Source organism: Salvia miltiorrhiza, chromosome 3, assembly GCF_028751815.1.
Source record: "Salvia miltiorrhiza cultivar Shanhuang (shh) chromosome 3, IMPLAD_Smil_shh, whole genome shotgun sequence".
NCBI lineage: Eukaryota > Viridiplantae > Streptophyta > Magnoliopsida > Lamiales > Lamiaceae > Salvia > Salvia miltiorrhiza.
Genome location: NC_080389.1, coordinates 42,880,307 through 42,900,780, shown reverse-complemented (window position 1 = coordinate 42,900,780; position 20,474 = coordinate 42,880,307). Strand labels below are relative to the sequence as shown.

The window sequence follows — 20,474 nt, the reverse complement described above, 5'->3', positions numbered from 1 at the left end:
TGAACAAGTTTAATGTCTTCCTAAAATACTTCTAATATTAAAATAATAAATTTATTAATGAAAGCAATGTATAAAAGCAATTAGAAACACAATCATGTGTTATAATTAATTATTTTTATTCTTTTTAAATAAAAGGCTATAAAAAGTAAAATGAGAATCACCCTTAAAAAATTTGCAATATAGGCCCAAATGTTTTCAAATTATATATGTTTTGCACGCCTACTAATGTAAACCAATAGGCAATGGCTCGCTTTGCTAAGACAAATAAAATTATTTAGAAATTCAACAAACTTTGATTTGAATGTTTTTGTTGTCCACGTATTCGTTTCTACTAAAATTACAATTTGTTGGGCTTACTTCATCATTTTAATGTTCATATCTAGACAAGAATCTTTAATCTCTTTTAGGTAAAAAAGAAACTAGAATCCAAAATTGATGGGCTTAAAGCATCCGCAGCGGGTGCAAATGCTCGACTCGAGCTGCCCCACATCGTTGCCCGCACCATTGCCGCATCCTAGGGCTCGGAGCCAGGCCCTTCCGTTCATGCTCGACTTGAAGGTGAGAGGATATGAGACGTGTTATGTGCGCACTTTAATTAAAAAAAATCAAAAATTCGGAATAATTGGAAAACGGCTAAAATTTTGATTATTTTTTAATTTTTTTTACCATTGGCAACCGTTTTATTCACTATTTTTTTTATTTCATTTATTTATCTATATACTCCAATATTCTACACCAATTTATACCAAAACAACTAAATTCCTTATTCATGGTCTCATCTTCTTCCAATTTTCTACACCTCTTCTTCTCAATTTTTTTCTTCAAAAAATGGACCACGAGTTCAACAAGTTTATGAAAAACCAAACTCAGTCTTCGGGCATTCTGCTCTTTCCCCGACAGAGATCGAGCTCGTGTGCACGTTTTAGGTAGAGGCTACCCACAACGCTATGAAGCTGCCGATCAAAAGACATCACATATTGGGGGAGATTACCCAAAAGTTCAACGAAGCCCGGTCTTCCGATACTCCTGCTCGCAATAACAAGCTGATAAAGTCGCATTTTCAAATGCGTCGAATATAGGGATAGGATAGGCTAACGCCCTGTCCAATTTTATTATGGGTTCTTAGAAATTCAATGGTAGTCAGAAATTTTCGCTATCAGCCCATGTTACTTCGGCAAAGAGAGGAGAGAAACCAAAATTTCTGACTACCATTGAATTTCTAAGTTGTTTCATAAGTTGTTGACATTTGTTTAGGTAAATAAATAGTAAAATAAGTTTTTTACATTAAAGTTGCATAAGGAAGAAGACGGCGATTTTGCTCAAAAAAAAAAAAAGAAGACCGCGATTGAACAGTTGAATAAAGTGATGGATCATCATTTAAACATTACTTAATCATATTTTTTTTTAAAAGTAAAAGAAATTTTCATTCCAATGGAAGAGTACTAGAAGTACTCAAAAATACAACTCCAGAGAAATGAAAACAGCAAAACAGAGAGCAAAAGAAAGAGGAGACTAAAGATTAGTCGGCATACAAAGGATAGGATGTGAACTCCACTCATGCAGAGAGGCATAAAAGGAAGATGGGTAGTGCGCCTTCAACCATTTCCATGAGCAGAATTTAATACTCTCCACGATGTTCTCCGCGATCGGTATTGAGTTTTTGAAAATCTTCTCATTTCTCGCCTTCCAAATTCTCCACACAACACATTGCCAAATAAGGCCAAGAATTTTCTTCTTTACTTTCCCAACACCAAAGCTCACAAACTCCTCGAAATGTTCCTTCAAAGTAGCCGCATAAAGTAAAGAACAATCAATCCAACCACAAACCTTAGACCACACAAGGAGTGCCTCGTAGCAGATAAGAAGGACATGGCACGAAGATTCATCTTGAACCCAGCACAAAGAACAGACACCGTCTTCTTGCGAGTGTAAAATTCCTCTTTTAATCAAATTATCCTTCGTTGGCAATCTATCAAGCAATGCTTTCCAAACAAAAGCCGAAACCTTCAACGGAATGGCTTTCCACCACAAACTTGGCCAATGATCTGTAGCTTGTTCCTCACTTGTTGATGCATTTGCAATGGCGAAGTACAGGTCCCTTGGATGAAACATTCCATCTTTTGAAGTCACCCAAATTCGAGAATCTGGTCGATTGTGATCGAACTCCAACCTGCAAATGCAATTCCAAAGTTCCAAAAATTCCAAAGACTCGTCAGCATTAAGGACACGACTCCATTTAAACACCCACCCCCAAGAGACTCCATCAAACTGAAAGAACTCATTGACACAACGATTTTTCTATCTAGACAAGGCATATAAATCCCTAAACCTAATGCACAGACTGCCTCCTTGTTTCAGCCAAGGATGTTCCCAAAACTTAATAGAGGACCCATCGCCCAAAGATAACCCAATGTTGTTACAAAATAAGATCCCCTCTTTACTTTTCAACAAACCCATCAAGTCTCTCCACCACAAAGACATATTATTAGACTCAACAGGAGACGCCCAAACATTACTAATAGATCCATATCTCGATTTGAGAATCTGGACCCAAAGTGACTCTTCACCTGAAAACAGTTTCCACAACCATTTACACAAAAGACTCACATTAAAAGTTCTAATGTCTCTCACTCCTAAACCCCCGACACTTTTGCTTTTGCACACTGTATCCCATTTGACCCAATTAACTTTTTTTGAATTTTCCTTTCCCCCCCATAAAAAATCTCTCTGGATCTTGGTTAAAGTTTTCAAAATGCACACAGGGCTTTAAAGAAGGAAAAGTAGTAGAGGGAAGAGCAGCCAACACAGAGTTTAAAAGAACAATCCTTCCTCCAAGAGATAAGACTTTCTTCTCCCAACCCAAGAGTTTCTTCCTGAATTTGTCGATGAGTGGTTTCCAAACTTTTTTTTCCTGTGATTCACTCCAATTGGCAACCCAAGATAAGTGAAGGGCAACTTACCAATTTTACAGCCAATGATTTCTGCATATAAAGTAGCTCTTTGATTATCAATACCAATACCATGAAGAGAGCTCTTATAAAGGTTCACACGAAGGCCTGAAGCAACCTCAAACAGACGGAGTAAGCTTTTCATTGTTTTAGCATTTTGGACGGACGCCTTGCCAATTAAAACAGTGTCATCTGCAAATTGTAGATGGCTAACCTTAATTTTGTCTTGACCGATTTCACACCCTTCAAACCTCTGTTCTTGTTCAGCCTTCCTCATTAGACAGCTAAGGCCTTCAGCAGCAATAAGAAAGAGGAACGGAGATAAGGGGTCTCCTTGTCTAATTCCCCTTTCAAGATTAAAAATACCCGACGGACTCCCATTAACAAGAACTGACATCGAAGCAGAGGAGAGACAATTTCGAATCCATTTTCGCCATTTCCAATCAAAGTTCATACCTTGCATCATCTCGTCAAGATAATCCCAAAAAACAGAGTCATAATCTTTTTCAAAGTCGACTTTGAAAACCATTCCTTCCATTTTCTTTCGAACCACAAAGTCAATTGATTCATTGAGTACCAGAATGCTGTCCAAAATCTGTTTTTTCCCCACCAAAGCACTTTGATTTTCTGAAATAACTGAGCCCACCACTCTTGCTAATCTATTAGCCAAAAGTTTAGCTAGAATCTTGTAAGTACACCCAATCAAGGAGATTGGACGGAAGTCAGAAATAGCTTGAGCCGAGCTTTTCTTCGGGATTAACGTAACAAAACACGGGTTGCCTCCTTTAACAATTCTTCCCGTCTCATGAAACTCCTCCAAGAAATTCATCACGTCACCTTTGATGATATGCCACATTTTCTTGATGAAGTTAAAAGTAAAACCATCAGGTCCCGGACTTTTATTACCATCACAGCTCCACACAGCATTTCTGACTTCTTCTTCAAGGAACGGTGCGGTGAGAATTTGGTTATCCGAGGGATCAAGTTTCTTACTTAATCATATTCCTCACTTTATAAGGTACGATAGCCCTTGATCTGGCATGTTTTGGGTTTGGGTTTCGCCCTCTCTTAATTGTGATATACATTTTCTTTTTAATTATTGATTGATATTGAGATTGTAGTTTGAACGTTTTTAGAGGAATATTGTGATTTGAACTTAATCAGTGGCTTTTTCTATAATTAGCAAATGATTCCATTTTCTTTAATTATTCCCCTAACCCTATCTACTCATTAATTAATATTTAAATAACATTCTATTCTTTGTAGTCTATAGACTTTGCCATTTTGTTTAACTTTCGAGTGTACACCATATTTTCGCGAAAACCAATTTTGGTCTTGTCGCCTTTAACTCTGTTAAACTTAAAAACAAAAGTAAATAACGAGGAAATATAATAATTATAAAAGAGAAGAAGATATTCCTTTTGGAGCAAAGAAGAAGGATTAACAACTCTTAACTTTCATGAGAAATTACTTCTTTCTAATTTTTTTACTGTGTTAATTTTTAACGTGAATCAAAGAGGTGAAACTAATGAAAGTTTCTATGACATCTTGGAAGAAATTAGTTTCAATATCTGACTACATATGTAGATTCCCATGAGACATTGTTTAATACCCTCTTTTTGGACATAAATTTAGCTGCCAACTACGAGAGAGACGAATTAATTTATTAAATAAGCCACATTAAGGAATATGAAGAAAATATGTTCACCTATGCTAAAGCAAAAGGTCAATAAGCACCCATCAATCAAACGATTGTTGGAGGAATCATGCTGAAATCCAGGCATTTATTACACTAAATTCGTTGTTCGAAATGATTAATCAAAGATTGACATTATTAGTTTTAACAAGAATAACTAGGAGTATTTGTTTTTCTTAATAATGTTGTTTCTGTTTTCAGATATGAGAGTGATTTTTAATTGTAAGTTTGTAACTCACTCTTGACCTCTTATTTTAATATATATCCCACTTGAAACATACTACTATTACTTTTTTATTTGTACTCTTTCTCTTGAAATATCCTATTCTATTTTGGGATACTCAACAAATAACAAATAACAAACACTTTAAACATAAATTATAAATTACATAATATGTCACAGAGCTACTCTCTACATTCTCCATCTTACTTAATTTCAGAAAAATACCTTCAAAAATTATTCTCTTTTCAACTGTATTATAAATAACTCACTTTATATCTAAATCACATGCATCTTAATACCCATACCTGAAAGAACAAGACATACCAAAAGACGAAGGGAGTATAATTTAATTTATCATTTTACTAATTAGGAGTACGAACGTTTTGGCATTTAAAGTCATATTTTTCTATATCCACATAATTAAATAAAAATATATTGGAAGGGGTTAGAGTTGGAGCCACCCCTGATTATTTAATACTAGGGTTAATTGCATCAAAATACCTTATCTTATTCCAAAATCTGGTTTTTGACAAATTTTTTAATTGTAGCAAAAATTTCAACAAGCTTTCAATTGATAGCAATGTCCGTCCGTAGTAATTTTCCGGCCAAATTAAATATGAGTTGGCAACCGGAATGCCAATGTGACATCAGAAATGCCAAATCACACCCTCCTCCCCCTCCCACGTCACTCTCTCTCTCTCTCACTCTCTCTCTCTCTTCCCCCATCCCCCTCTCCCCGTCGGCTCTCTCTCTCTCTCTCTCTCTTGCCTCCCCCCTAGAAAACATCGGTCCTCTTTCCCCTGCGCAGACCCCTCCCCCTCCTCCAGCCCGGCGCCGCCGCGTCTTCTCCGGCCAGCGAACCCTCCACAGACCACAGCAACGGCCGCCGCCCCCAAATTCCCAATAACTCGCCGGACTTCCTCCCTCCACAGCCCCAAATACCTAACAACCCCGCCACCCCCAAATCAGAAATTGAAGAATGAAGAAAAACTTCTAATTCTAAAAAAAAACTTCAAAAAAATGCTCCTAAATCAAGGAAAATCGAGGATTTCAGGGGTGGTCTCAGAGATATTATCATCATCGACCTTTTTCCTGGCGAGAATTTCAAGGAAAATCGAGGTTTCAGGGGTGGTTAATTCGCAGCGAGTAGAGTTTTTTCCCGTCGCCGCCCCCCCTCCCCCCACCGCTCAAATACATCATGGCAACGGAGGGGTGGTGTGGGAGAATGCTACCGCCGCCTGGACGAGCCGAAATAGGGGGCGGGGCCACGCCCCAAATACCCTTCAACCCCGTCGCGGCGGTCCTAGGAAGTCCGCCACAACTGCCCACGTTGGAGAAGGAGGGAGAGGGTTCGCCGGCCGGAGAAGACGCGGCGGCGCCGGGGTGTAGGAGGGGGAGGGTTCTGCGCAGGGGGAAGAGGACCGATGTTTTCTGGGGAAAGAGAGAGAGAGAGTCGATGAGGAGAGGGGGAAGGGGATGGGGGAAGAGAGAGAGAGAGAGAGAGAGAGAGAGAGAGAGAGAGAGAGAGAGAGGGTGACGTGGGAGGGGGAGGAGGGTGTGATTTGGCATTTCTGATGCCACGTTGGCATTCCGGCTGCCAACTCAGATTTAATTTGGCCGAAAAATTACTCTGAACGGACATTGCTATCAATTGAAAGCTTCTTGAAATTTTTGCTACAATTAAAAAGTTTGTCAAAAACCCAGATTTTGGAATAAGGTTAAGTATTTTAATGCAATTAACCCTTAATACTATTATGAGCGTTTACCTTGAAAGATTAGTCTTGATAGATAAAAATAGTAAGATTGATCTCTTATTTACTTGGACCGATTGAAACTTTTTGAATATTCCAAGGCCCTTGAATATTTTTATCATTTAGTTTAGTCTAATTTTACTTTTCATGTCCCATGAAAATAGTGGGATTGAAAAAAATTCTAATCTTGAAGATAAAAATACTCAATTATACAAAATAAACGTACCCTTAAAAATTAAAATTAAATATTTGACAATGTAAACCCTAGATCTTAACAATCCAACTGATTCTTATAATTGCATCAAAATTGACAAACGTTGGACTTGCTTAGAATTAGCATATACTCCCTCCGTCCCGCGAAGCGTGACCCACTTTCCTTTTTGGGTTGTCCCACGAAGCTTGACCTGTTTCTAAAAATAGTAAAAAATTTACCCTTTATTCACCTTTTCACTTTTTCACCTACCACACTTAACACACAAAATACCAATTTCTTAATTCCCGTGCCGAAAAGAAATGGGTCACGTTTCATGGGACGGAGGGAGTAAATTGGTGGGAACCAGATATTTAATCCTTATCACAAAAAGCATTATATATACATGGTTTAGTTTTTATAATAACATATCTTTACACAGTACTCCATCTGCTTCAGTTTTTAGTATCCAATTTTTCTTTTTTGATCGTTCCAAATTTTAGTATTCACTTCTATTTTTAGTAAAAGTTAGTTGACTCCTGCTCCACTTTAATTATTTTAACATTCACATAGAAGGTGAGACCCTTATTCTACTCACAACACACCCAACCACTTTATTAAAATCTGTGTCACTCTCAAATGAATACTACAAGCTGAGACGAAGAGAGTATGTATTATCAAATTTTTGTCCACAACTAATAACTATAAAACAATAAATCAATTTCATAAATTGTCAAAACACAATATAATATGAAATCGTTAACGATTAATTATAATATCAACATAAATAGCATTTAAATATAGCGAGAGAAATTGAAAAAATTATAATTTACGTCATTAACCGACGCTGAAAACCTATATTCATAATTTTTTGGCTATCCAACACAATTTATTCGAATAAAATATGCTTAAAATAAATAAATTGTACTAAAATCGAACGAACTACAAATTCGTAACATAATAATGATAAATTCTAGATGTTAAAAGATTGAATTCATATTTACTTTGAAGAAGAAGAATCCATATGCGCCTATGTATATTTTCGCCTTCCCACAAGCCGTCGACCACCATTCGCACAAGCCCCACAATTTTCACTCTCTCACAATTCTAGCCATCCCCTCTCCCCACAAGTTTGTTTGAATTCAATGTTGTGTATTTGTATGTTGTAGCTCCACCCTATTTAACCTAATTAATGTAGTGGTCTTCATTTCATTCATATATAAGTTATAAATGTTGGCATTTTAAATTATCACACTTAATTTTATTGATTTTTTGATCTATTAACACTATTTGGAGGGGTTAGACTATAAACCATTCATGAAATATAAAATACAAACTAACGAAAATGTCTAAATTTTATGTAGAACACATCTGAATTCGATGTGTAAAGGTCTTAAATCTTAATTTTAAAAATTAAAATTTTCGCTCTGTGTAGAATTCGAACCTAGGCCTTGAATTCATCCAACAAAATGATGAATCAATCGTAAATCTTAACGATCTAATAGCTGAAAATGCTTCATATTTTATATTTTAAAAAGAATTTTTATTTTAACACATCCCTAACATTATATATTATATATAATGCAATATGCATCACTCTCCTTGCCAAACATGTCACAAAAATGCTACAAAAAATAAAGAAATAACACAAAATCACTCGAAATTAACCTCTTTGAAGTTTGAAGAGCATAATACTTTTAATTTGCAGTCTCCACATTTTGTGGTTAAGCCTGTAATTAAGCAGTCATAGTCAATTGCAAAGCCAAAAATCAAACATGATCAGACATGTTCATAATAATTATCTCTAACTTTATGAAATACATTAATACATCTGCAAATGCACTTACGCATCTTTTTCAGCGGCCATTTCGCAACTATAAAAATATTTAGGTAACAAATATGGTGGGGACCCCGGATTTTAAGCAATTAATTAGGTCAAAACTTAATTGCTTTCATTAAGTCCGTGGACGCTCTCTGATTGGTGGATAGCGACATAGCCGTTGAGATTATCAACAAAAGATGTTAATTATTAGTAATAAATTATGATCGCCGCACAAGACGACAAGTTTAGCACTTACTTGAGAGGATGAATTGATTAAAGATGACGATTTTGATTAATTTTTGCATGAAATATTCTAAATAAACAAGTCCAACTTGTGACAACTCTGGCACTATTCATGACTCTACTTGATTAATTCAGTGTTTTATAAACGACTTGTTTCAAATTTAATAAATTAATAGTACATGTGTCGGTGCGATGCACGATAAAAATTAAATTAAATGATATATTTAAATAATAAATATAAATATTAAATATAATTAAAATATAAGAAAATAGTATAAAATATGTTTCAAAAATAAAATAAAATAATTCAGATCAAGATAAAATCCTAAATTTGAAAACATAAATTTTAAACTTTGTATAAAATATCATGTTAATTATAGTTATTAAAGAATTGAAAATTACTTGATAATAAAAATTAGCAATACACATTATTATTATTATTATTATTATTATTATTATTACACATCATAATAAATAAATAAATATTTTCATGCAAAAATATAAATAAAAAATTATATTTAAAATTATATTTTTAATATATATATATATATCTAATTATTCATCTACAATAAAATTAATACAAAAATTTATTTTGTAAAAAAAGTTATAAAATGAACCAATATATTTTCCATCACTTGTATTACATTCTAAACTATTATAATTAAAAAAACACGTATAACACAGAATATGATATTTATTTATTTTTCTTTTAGAAACACAACACAATAGAAAAATAAAATTGTTGGATCCCGGAGGGTCACTGAATTGGTGTATGGGTGGGGGGAATACATCAATATGCTATTTTTGAAAATTCTTTCGTAAAACTGAAGTGAGTATCGACTGATACTGAAAGAGTGTAGACTGAAGTCAACAATCAAAGAAATTTCAGTTTATAAAGAGGTTTAGACTGATAATCAGTTAGGCACAAGGCTTTAACTGATAATCTACGTAAGGTTTCAGTCTAGATATTTAAATCAGATGAGTGTTATAAATCTTACCGACTATCCAAGGATTTGTCAGTTGGACTGATAACACCCGCAACGGCAATTAGACTTTGAGAAATAACCTTTGATTAACACTTAGTCAGTTTTAGGTTTCTCTTTTCAGTTTAAACAGTTTCAGTTTGATAAGTCGTTCGTGCACAAGTAAGGAAAAGTAAAACTGAAAGCAATAAAGAACAAGCGATTTTTACGTGGTTCGAAAATAAGTTCATACGTCCACGACCAGCTGATCACACTGACAAATACTCTGGGCTTGTGCTTACGGGTGCACAGCAAACCTTAAACTGAAACTAGGTCTCAGTGCCAATACACTGGATTGGACTTCTCGTCTTCTTCTTAACTCGCAGTTGCAAAGACAACAGACGTCTTGCTTGCGGGGGCTAAGAACTCTTGAGTTCAGACAACCGTCTAAAACTCTCACTTTCAAACTTACTTTTCGCTCTTTTAGAAAAGGGTTCGAGTACCAACTAGATTACAGAGAACATGCTCTCAGTAATTGAAACTTAGGCTAGGGATTTACAAAGAAATTGCCTAAGGATGTAAGAGAATTTAGGTAATCAATGAACTAATTTGGGCTTTGGATATTCTCTTATTCGATTTAAACTTTGGATAGAAGTGAATAGGCTGAGATGCAAATTTGGCAGAGTTTCAACTTAAGTGTTTAAACCGGCGAAGATTGAAGATGATCCTCGAGCTCTATTTATAGGCGAAGTCTTGAATAGATGAGTTGGTGAGATGGTCTTCAAGAATTCGGCCGTTGTGAGATAGATTTGAATCTTGGGCTGAGGCTTCAATCTTCGAGGCTCCTGATAGGTTGAGGAATAGGCGTCTCAAGCAGTAGGAGCATGGTGTTTCTGAAAAGTTAGCACGAAATAGGATAGCTCTGCGCAGGTGATGACGATTTTCATATCTTCGCATTTAATGCGGTTGTACTTGGCGTGAATATGTGGCTTCTTCTAAACTTGTCTTCAGTCCGAGGAAGAATGTCAACTGATACTTGATTCATGTATTAGTCTGCTATTTTCACGTGGCCAACCTTTAGGGCTGGGAATTTCAGGATCGGGTAATCGGGTACCCGATACCCGACCCGAAAAAATCGGGTATCGGGTACCCTATACCCGAAAAAAACGGGGTCGAGGTCGGGGTCGGGTATTTAGGCTGTGAAAAAATCGGGTATCGGGTATACCCGAATTACCCGATTTTTTAATTAATAAATTTTAAATTGTATAATTAAATTTATATGAAACTAAAAGTTAATCCCTTTCCCATTTTGGCCCACTGCCCACTGACTTTCGGCCCTTTCCCATTTGAAATTGAAGTCCCAATCTCATCCCTAAGTAATCCCTCCCCTGCTGCCGCCGCCTCCACTCCAGTCTCCAGGGCAGAAATCCCTCCCGGTCTCCCGTCTCCGATGAGTCGGCGCCCAGACCAGAGTCAGTCGCCGGTGAGGAGCTCGCTCCCAGTCTCTCCCAGCCACGACCCTCGCCCAGTCGCCCCTTCGTTTCGCCGCCGTCGGTTCGCCGAGCTTGTCGCCCCGCAGCAGCCATGCCGCCAGTGGAGCTCCGACAACGCCACTTCTTCTACGCCTTCTCTTCTTTTTTATTTATTTTTTTAAATACAGATTTTCTATGTATGATTTTGTATGATTTGTATGAATTTCGACTGAATTCATTTGGAGAATGGCGTAAAAACTATCGGGTAATGGGGAATTTCGACTGAATTCATTTGGGGAATGGGGAATTTCGACTGAATTCATTTGAGCTTTCTTAATCTGCTTTGAATTGGCTCGATTTAGGGGAATGGTGTAAAAACTATCGGGTATTAGGGTACCCGAATACCCGACTCGGGTACCCGATTTCGTTTTCGGGGTCGGGGTCGGGTATAGGGTTTAGGGGATTTTCGGGTTCGGGTACCCGATTTTTTCGGGTAGGGTACCCGAACCCGACCCGATTCCCAGCCCTACCAACCTTAGTTATTCAGTCATAACTGAATCTTTAGAGAAGTTTTCATCCTTTAAATACTTCAGTATTTGTCTTCAGTCTTTTCAGTTTCAATCTTCAGTCAAGCATCTTCAGTTTTTCGATCTTCTTCAGTCCACCGGTCTTCAGTCTAGCTAGTAAACTGAACTCTAACACTAGAGTTCAAAAAGATCTAGTCTATTGAAAGAAAATCTAAGGGTTTTAGTATCATCAAAACTAGAACAAGGATATTTCATTAATTTCCCAATAAAAATAAAATTAATATAGTAGAAAAAAATTAAACATGTCATTAAGGAAAATAAAATACTAAAGAGAGTAAGAGAGGAAAGAGAAAAAAATTATTTTAAAACTTTAAATTCACTTAACTTATAAAATTAAAGAGGTTTAAATTGAATCAATAAAATTTCTTTCTCCTTAATTGCACTAAAAACTATTATAATTTTAAAAAAATTAAAAATTGATATAAAAATAAAATAAAATTGATATAAAAATCTTAAATAAAATTTCTAATAGAAATCATTGAAAACAAACTATTTTTTGCTCAAAATCGGTTTTGCAGCTTGAAAAATCGATTTCGTTGACACAACAGGTTTCTATTTAAAAATAGTTGTGTTGATAGAAACTGGTTTTTGACTGCTGATTTCTTTGATATGGTATCGTAGTTATATTATGACACTGATTTTAATTGAATTCTATTAAAGCGGTTAAAAACCAGTTTCATAACATTTTTTATAATTGTTTTTTATTGCAAGATTAAAAAAAAGTAAAAACAATGTTGAATTATATGTATTTCTAGCTACACCACCACTTCTATGTCGTCTATATCTGCTCTTCATTCTCCGCTCACCGATAATTCACAAGCTTCTATACCTGCGCCGCGTGTCCTCTCTCTCACTGACGTCCCTCGTCACTTTTGGAAGTCACTTGTGGTCGTCCCTCGCAGCGGTGGATCCAGGATTTTTAAATTGGGGGTACAAAAATATAATCTCATAAACATAAATATAAAAGATACTTTAATGTGAAAAATACTTATATCTTAAAACATTGTTCAAAGATAGTAAAATGCAAAAGAAAATTAAATAACTATATATCTAGTTTATCTTCCGACGAGTCTTCATTTCTTCAAAGCGTTTGACGGCCTCATCATCGAAAACTTGTAGAAACATATCTTTCTCAATGAAAGTGACCAAACAATCATTTAATACTTGATCACCCATGCTATTTCGCAACTTATTCTTGACATAAGTCATTCCAGAAAACTCTCTCTCCATACTTGCAGTGGCAACCGGAAGAATCGACAACAACTTAATTAGCAAAAACACTACAAGCTAAGTCATATGTCTCTTTGTTTCAACAATCTTCATAGAAAGAGAACTAATATCCTCCAAATTTTTAAACTCATCATCTCTCCTCATATCTTCCATGAATATATCAAGTTGACATTCAAGAGTTGACAAATCAATGCTTGAAAATTCGGAGGGATAAAAAGTTGCAAGTTTGAGTACCTTTTCCATATCATAAGAAGAGTTTTAGTACCTTTTTCCATATCATAAGAAGAGAAGTCGTCTTTAGGATTTAATGAAGCCATGCATATGAGCAAACTCCATATTGACCTCATCAAATCGGTTGTCAAGTTCTTGAAGTAGTAAATCAATTACCTCTATAAACACATCAACCTGAAAATGATGAAGATATGAAACTTGTTGAGCAAACCACTTTGATCTTCCTTGAGGGATATAACAAGCCTCCATATCCGGAACAACAATCTCATTATTGTTGCAAAATGAGATTTACCTTATTCAAGTGAATCTCTCATCCATTATCTCTCATTTTCTGTAATGTCACTTTGGTCAAAGTGACAAATCTCATATCACTAACAATATCTTGATCTCTTCTTTGCAAAGCAAGACACAAATCATTAGTGTACCCAAATATAGTAGTCATTAAGGGTGCCAAAAATATAAAATTAAATGACTCTAGTGAGTACAAAATGCCTTGAGCTTTTACCTTATCATCCAAATTAGAGCCATTCTTCCCAATCATCACAAGAACCTTAACAATTGTAGAAAACAAGTTATGACATTCAAAAGACTTTTGTAATGAGAACTCCAACGAGTTTCTCCGGGCCTCTTCAAACCAAGTTCTTGATTTAATCCCGATCATGTTTCAAGTTCACCAATTTCCAAAGCTTGAGAAACTTTTTGTGCTTGAAATTCTCGAATCATTTCTCTTCTCTTACAAGAAACACCAATCACATTCAACAAGATTTCAAACGTATCAAAAAGCCAAACACACTCATTGTTCTTTTTGGCAATGGCTACAAGAGTTAGTTGAAGTTGATGAGCAAAGCAATGGACATAGTAAGCACTTGGACTATCTCCTCTAATCAAAGTCTTGAGGCCATTTATCTTTCATGTTACTAGCCCCATCATATCCTTGCCCTCGAATCTTGGATGGACTCAATGAATGTTCAATAAGTAAGGACATAATTGCACTTCTAAGAGACAAAGCCCTGGTATCACCAACATGAACAAGTTCAAGAAATCGTTCCACCACCTTTCTCATTTTTTCTTCAACATAACGCAAACAAAGAGCTAGTTGTTTCTTTTGGGACACATCAGTAGACTCATCGGCCAATATAGCATGTAGCCATCACCTAGATCCTCCACAATTCACTTAGTTGTTTCTTTAGCACAACAATTGATAATATCTTTTTGAATAATTGGAGATATCAATTGACAATTGCTGGGAGCATTTTCAAAAGTGACCTTTGAGATGACTTTATTATGTGTGTTCAAATATTTCAAAAGTTCAAGAAAATTTCCCCTATTAAGGGATTCTTTATTTTCTCTATGCCCGCGAAATGCAATCCATTGTCCCAATAGAAAGTGCAAACAAGAAATTGAAGCTTTCAAGCGAATTTCATACTCTTTTTGAATCACATCAGTGGCATTTTCAAAAGAAATAAGAATTGATTTTTGTCATTCCTTTTGATTTTTTTTTATTTAAGAGTTTCACTTGCCATTCCTATATGCAATACACAAATGTAAGAGTTCTATAAAAAAAATTAAAGTCTAAAGTTATTCACAAACATAAACAAGTTCGTATATCAAATAAGTAGAAATATATTTTATAAATAAATTGGTTATTTTATGAAATAGATTATGTGCATTATATAATATATCTAATTTAAATAAAAAATATATAATAATACTTTAGAATTGAATGAATGAATCGAATTCTAAACGAAAAACTAAAGAACGCGATAAATTTAAAATCAATAAAATATTTTTCTTACCTTCGAAACTCCCAATAATTCTTTTAGAGCAGTTTGTTGTGTAGTCAATAATGCGTGCAATATACCATATTTGTCCTCCGACTCTATTCGCCTCTCTCTGATTCTAACTCTTTTTTACTCTTTTGGAATCGTGTCTCTCACTTTGTGGCTTTCAAAGAAAATATATTTGTGTGAATGTGTAACTCACACCGCCACCGCTTTTTCTAAAAAATTGTAGTATATGTAGCTCTCAATTTCTCAAAAGATTGTATACGCAGCTTTTGACTTTTTAATGGGCCCAAGCCCAAATATATTTACATGAAACAAAACAAATCGGTTGGGGTTGTTTGGGGGGACAAAAATAGTTAAACAATTCTAAATACATAACACTACTAGTAAAAAAAATTGGGGGTACAATTGTACCCCCACCGCCCTTATAGATCTGCCACTGGTCCCTCGCTGTATTCAATAAAAAATAAAATCCTAAGAACATTGTTTTCTACTTCTCTTCTTTAACGCCCTAGCCGACCTCCATCTTGCTATCCTTCTCTGCCGACATCATCGAGAAATTCAGCAACAAAAATAGTGACAATTCCAACTGCAACAGCAGCGTGATGGTTGGCAACCAGAAAGAGATGTCAACCAAGAATTTGATGGTAGAACAACGCAGAGGAAAAAGCTTAATGAAAAACTTTACATGCTCAGATTTGTTTTATCTAAAATCAGTAACAATCCCGTTCAACATGTTTGGGTGTTTCTTAGATTTTGTGTGCTATACTGATGAGCCATTTTCTGTGCTCTTTTGAGTCAGTGTTTAGGTCTAGATATAGTCTTTATCTTATGTTTTTCTGCTTTTTGTTTCTAGAAGGACACATTGTAGGGCGTGCAAGTGTGTTATTGGGAAGAACATGTCACATTCCGCAAGAGAGCCAAGAACTCAAAGTCATTCATGAGCACAACATTCGTGCGTCTTAGCCCAAACTAAGTACTGTGCGGGATATATCAGGTCATCTTCAGGTGCAGAGCCAAAAGATGAAGAAATTTTACCAGGGCGAAGAATAGACGAAGACAAAGGTGATAAGCAAAAGAGAGAGACAAATTATAGGTGGCAATTGGGTAATGTGGAGCACTCCATCGTCCAGATGAGAGAAATGGGCATATCCACTTACCTTTCTGGGAAGATCACTCGCCAAAGCATGGAGATACTACGCCATTAGGGTTTGACGTAGAAGGAAAAATTTTTCATCCACCCAAGCTTTCAAGGGCCCGACTTGATGCATGGGCTAGGCCTTAAGCTCATTGCTTCTCTATAAGTAATGGAACATATCCAACCAGAGAGGAGTTCGACATTTGCTGCTCCCGGCTCTACCCAAAGACAGTCATTCACCATTTACTTCAATACTTTGCCTTATCATTTTTATGTTTGAGAGGTTTTGAGTGCATGTACAAGTCCAAAAGACACCTGAAAAATCTTGTTTATGTTTTTATTTGCTCTGGACGAAGTTGGTGGCCAGAGATTGGTTTAAGCTTCAAACCTGTTATCGTTAATCCAAATATGTTATTTTCTTTCATTCTCCTTGTCTTTGTTTACTTTATTATGTCTAAATAAGTTTTAACTCTTGGTTTGGGCTAAGTCAAGTTGGGTATGTGAATATAAACCGTGAGACCACATGTGGGCATAACTAGTATTATCAAGTCTACAATGCTAAAGATAATTAGTATTATTTGTATTACTTAGCCTAGGTAATTTATTTTGTACATTGAGGATATGTCGTTCGCATTTAAGTATATATAAACCATTTAAAAGAGAGACACTTCCATAAAACGAAACATCAAGAGAAAATGAGCATCTACTATTTTTAAAATGGAAGAAAAAATAGATAGAATATTCTTCAAAATCGAAGGAACGAAATAACAATTTAGAAACTAGTCTATTTCCCTAATAAAGATCTAATTTATAAGTCCACACACGTTCAACAACAACTCTTGCATCATTCCCCATGCATAAGTAAACTTCCCCAGGCATCACTCCTTCTATCACTTAGGCCCTACACATTATTACAAATGTATAAGCCGCAAGTTGTATCTAATATCCAAAATTTTGAATTGTTAATAAATATATTTATCTCAACAACAAACATACTTAAGTTGTCACCCTCTCAGTGCTCATTGTGACTTGTATTTTGGGTAGTCTCTCTTTCAGTGCTCATTTTTTCATGATAGATTAGAAACTCATCCTTTTGTACTTAGGCACATTTTGGAAGTGTTTGCAAAAGAGCTCACCATGCATGAACACAAACTTGCTCTTAGAAATGGAAGACTCATAAGTCTTCAATATGTGGCAGACTTGCCTTCATGTTATTTGTATTGAAGTTCACAATATCTCTTTCAAACGAAGCAGACAAATACTGCAAGATCATATTGACAAGACATTCACATGTAGCATTGTTCCAATTGACGCCAACCTCTCAATCAACCAAAAAATCTTCAATACATGATCAGAAACTTGTCCCCCTTCATGAAGCTTACACTTAAAGAGATCCCAGAGTATTTCACATTTCATGGTCTGAGCTTGTGAATCGTTGATAAATCTTGTATTAAGAGTCATTACTCATTCTTTTAAGCTTTTAAGAAGAGTTTGACGCATGTTTTGTGTAGTTATTCCGGTTTTCTTTTACGTTTTATTATCGTTTTATTGTCGTTTTGCTCTTTCGTCTTTGTGTGTTTGAGAATTGAGATGTATGAAATCAGATGTCCAAAGTAAGCTAATTTCATAAAAAATATATATATATATACAAATGAGAGATTTGTTGGTCTTGTGCAATGATTACAACATTGCTGGGATTTTGCTATAACATTCTAGTCACTTGTGTTAGATGAGATACCTGGGTTCGAATCGTGAAGGGAGCAAAATTTTTATAAATTTTTTGAATATAGTTATTCAACACTATACTGGCTTATTCATAATTCTCACTTCTCACGAAAAATAGCAATCTCACTATAACATAATCATATATATAGAGGATGATGTTCAAATGGCCCTTATTTAAAATGAGTATGGAGAGCCATTTTCAACCCTTCCATCGTGAAGATCTATGATGGATGAATGCAACACTTGGGTTCGAATCATCGAGAATCAATTTTTTTTTTCAAATGCAATAAATTTGACTACAATTACATTAATTTTATACATCAAATGTAGTGTTTTCATACTATTACGATAAATACAATTCTTATAATAATTAGATGGCACTTTTGAAATAGCCATTTTGAAGAAGGAAACACAATATTTGGCTACTAATTGAAAAAACACAAAATCTAACCATTTTTTACGTTTTAAGACTGTTTTGCCCTTAATTAGGGTGAACCAAATTCGAGTTTGCGTGCGGGTTAGGCACATATGGCACTGTTAGAGCCAAAAGTACCAATCGAAAAATAAAATCTAAGTAAATTGGTACTTTTGGCACTATTAGGCCATGCACAAATGGTACTAGTGACTATAAGAGAGAGTACATGACACTAATGACACTAATATAACCATAAGTACCATTCGTGCAGCACTACATAAGAGAGAGTATATGACACTAATGACACTAATATGGCCATACCATTCGTGCAACACCCTAAATGGAGAATCTAAACCCTAAGGGGCCGTTTGATTTGCAGTTTAGGATTGATTAGGATTAAAATTATCTTGAGAAATTAGTGCGGATTAGTGTGGATTTATATTATTTCATGGGTGTTTGATATCATGGCTACTTAATCCTATACTATGTTTGATATTCATAGGATTATGTTGGATTATATTATCTAATACCAAAACTATCCTCACATAATTTTAAAAATATCATGTGTGTCCACCATTACTTGGGCATTTGCATCGATATACGTGAGGAAGGGTAGCAAAATTTTTATCTAACTTCTCAGTATTAAATTTATCCGAGGGGGGGTGGGCGGATTATTAGTATGGGTTAATCCCACAAAATAGCATGGAGAAGTAGGATTAAGTAGGAGTTGACCATATTAACTGCACATGATATCAAACATCACACTAATCTGTATTAATTTAATTTATCCTACCTATAAACCCATATCAAACAGGCCCTAAATGGATAATTTAAACCCTAAATGGAGAATCTAAACCCTAATATGGTCATATAACTGTACTCACCTATATAAGATAAGACAGTGTATCAACACAAGTATATGACACTATTGACACTAATATGGTCACTAGAACCATTAGTGCATGACATTATTGGCATTAATAGTGCCAAAAGTACCAATTTACTTGATTTTTTGTTGTTGGTACTTTTGGCACTAATAGCGCCATGTGTGCCTAACCCGCGCGCAAACCCGAATTCGGTCTGCCCTAATTAAGGGTAAAACAGTCCTAAAACGTAAAAATGGCTAGATTTTGTGTTTTTTCAATTAGTGGACAAATATTGTGTTCCTTCTTCAAAATGGCCACGCGAGTATATTGTTTCTAATAATGATATAAATAAAAATAATAAAAAGGTGGGGTTTACTAAGTACTCCCTCAGTATGTGGATGAGAGAGCACAAGTTCTAAAAAAATATTGATAGATGTATATAAAGTGGCTAAAGGGTGCCAACTGCCAATCAAAGTTGAATTGTTAGTTAATTAATTAATGGTAAGTGAGGTGAATTTTTCGTAAATATAGTGTGTGAATAATAGTAAAAATATAAAGGTTTATATTATATAATGAACGGATAAAAATGATAAAAAGATCACATTTATCCTAAATGGATAAAGTATAAATTAGTGCACATCCTATATACTCCCTCCGTCCACGAAATAACTTCCTATTTTTCATTTTTGGGACGTTCACAAAAGAACTTCCTACCTATTTTTGGACTATACCCTACCACTTATAATCATCTTATTTTTCACTTTTCACAACTCTCAATATTAATTATAACACATTTTTCACCACTCTCAATACACTCAATTACCTTTTATCCACTCTCAATACATTCAACAATATTTTTTCTTAAAACTCGTGTCACTCCCTCCTAGGAAGTTCTTTCATGGACGGAGGGAGTATAATTTTAAAGTTAGTACCTATAAATTTAAGATGGGGTTACTACATATACATCTTATATATAATCTTAAAAATTAGTAGTGATAAATTTAAAAGTAAAAATAGGACCACTATTATTAAAATATGATTGCATAAAGAAAGCAAAAAAAAACAACCTAGAAAAGTCCTTGAATGCACGGGAAAGCAAATTAAGAATCGAGGCTCGTTAAAATCTTATTATAGATTCTAAAAAAATTAGGAAGACAAGAATGTGCGTGCGTGTTGTACGTTTTTAAGTTT

The 20,474-nt window shown here is 35.1% G+C and overlaps 2 protein-coding genes across 2 annotated transcripts in view; one reads left to right on the top strand and one right to left on the bottom strand.

The window, feature by feature from the left end:
* LOC131015879 (uncharacterized) overlaps positions 1 to 538 on the top strand; it is a 33,212-nt gene extending 32,674 nt beyond the window's left edge. The window contains exon 5 of the mRNA XM_057944342.1: positions 408 to 538. The gene's annotated coding sequence lies outside the window, so the exon portion shown is untranslated. The remainder of the gene's footprint in view (positions 1 to 407) is intronic.
* A 974-nt stretch (positions 539 to 1,512) lies between these two features.
* On the bottom strand, positions 1,513 to 2,590 carry LOC131018833 (uncharacterized). The gene is made up of 2 exons (XM_057947536.1): positions 2,568 to 2,590; positions 1,513 to 2,170 (listed from the first exon to the last, which is right to left on the bottom strand). Exons 1-2 carry the CDS (start codon positions 2,588 to 2,590, stop codon positions 1,513 to 1,515), a joined length of 681 nt encoding a protein of 226 aa, XP_057803519.1.
* Positions 2,591 to 20,474: the final 17,884 nt, after the last annotated feature.

Coding starts and splice junctions, on each gene's coding strand:
- LOC131018833 (XM_057947536.1), bottom strand. CDS start 2,590: ATGGTTGTGGAAACTGTTTTCAG. Junction 2,171..2,567: donor GTTGTGGAAACTGTTTTCAG/GTGAAGAGTCAC, acceptor TTGCATTTGCAG/GTTGGAGTTCGATCACAATC.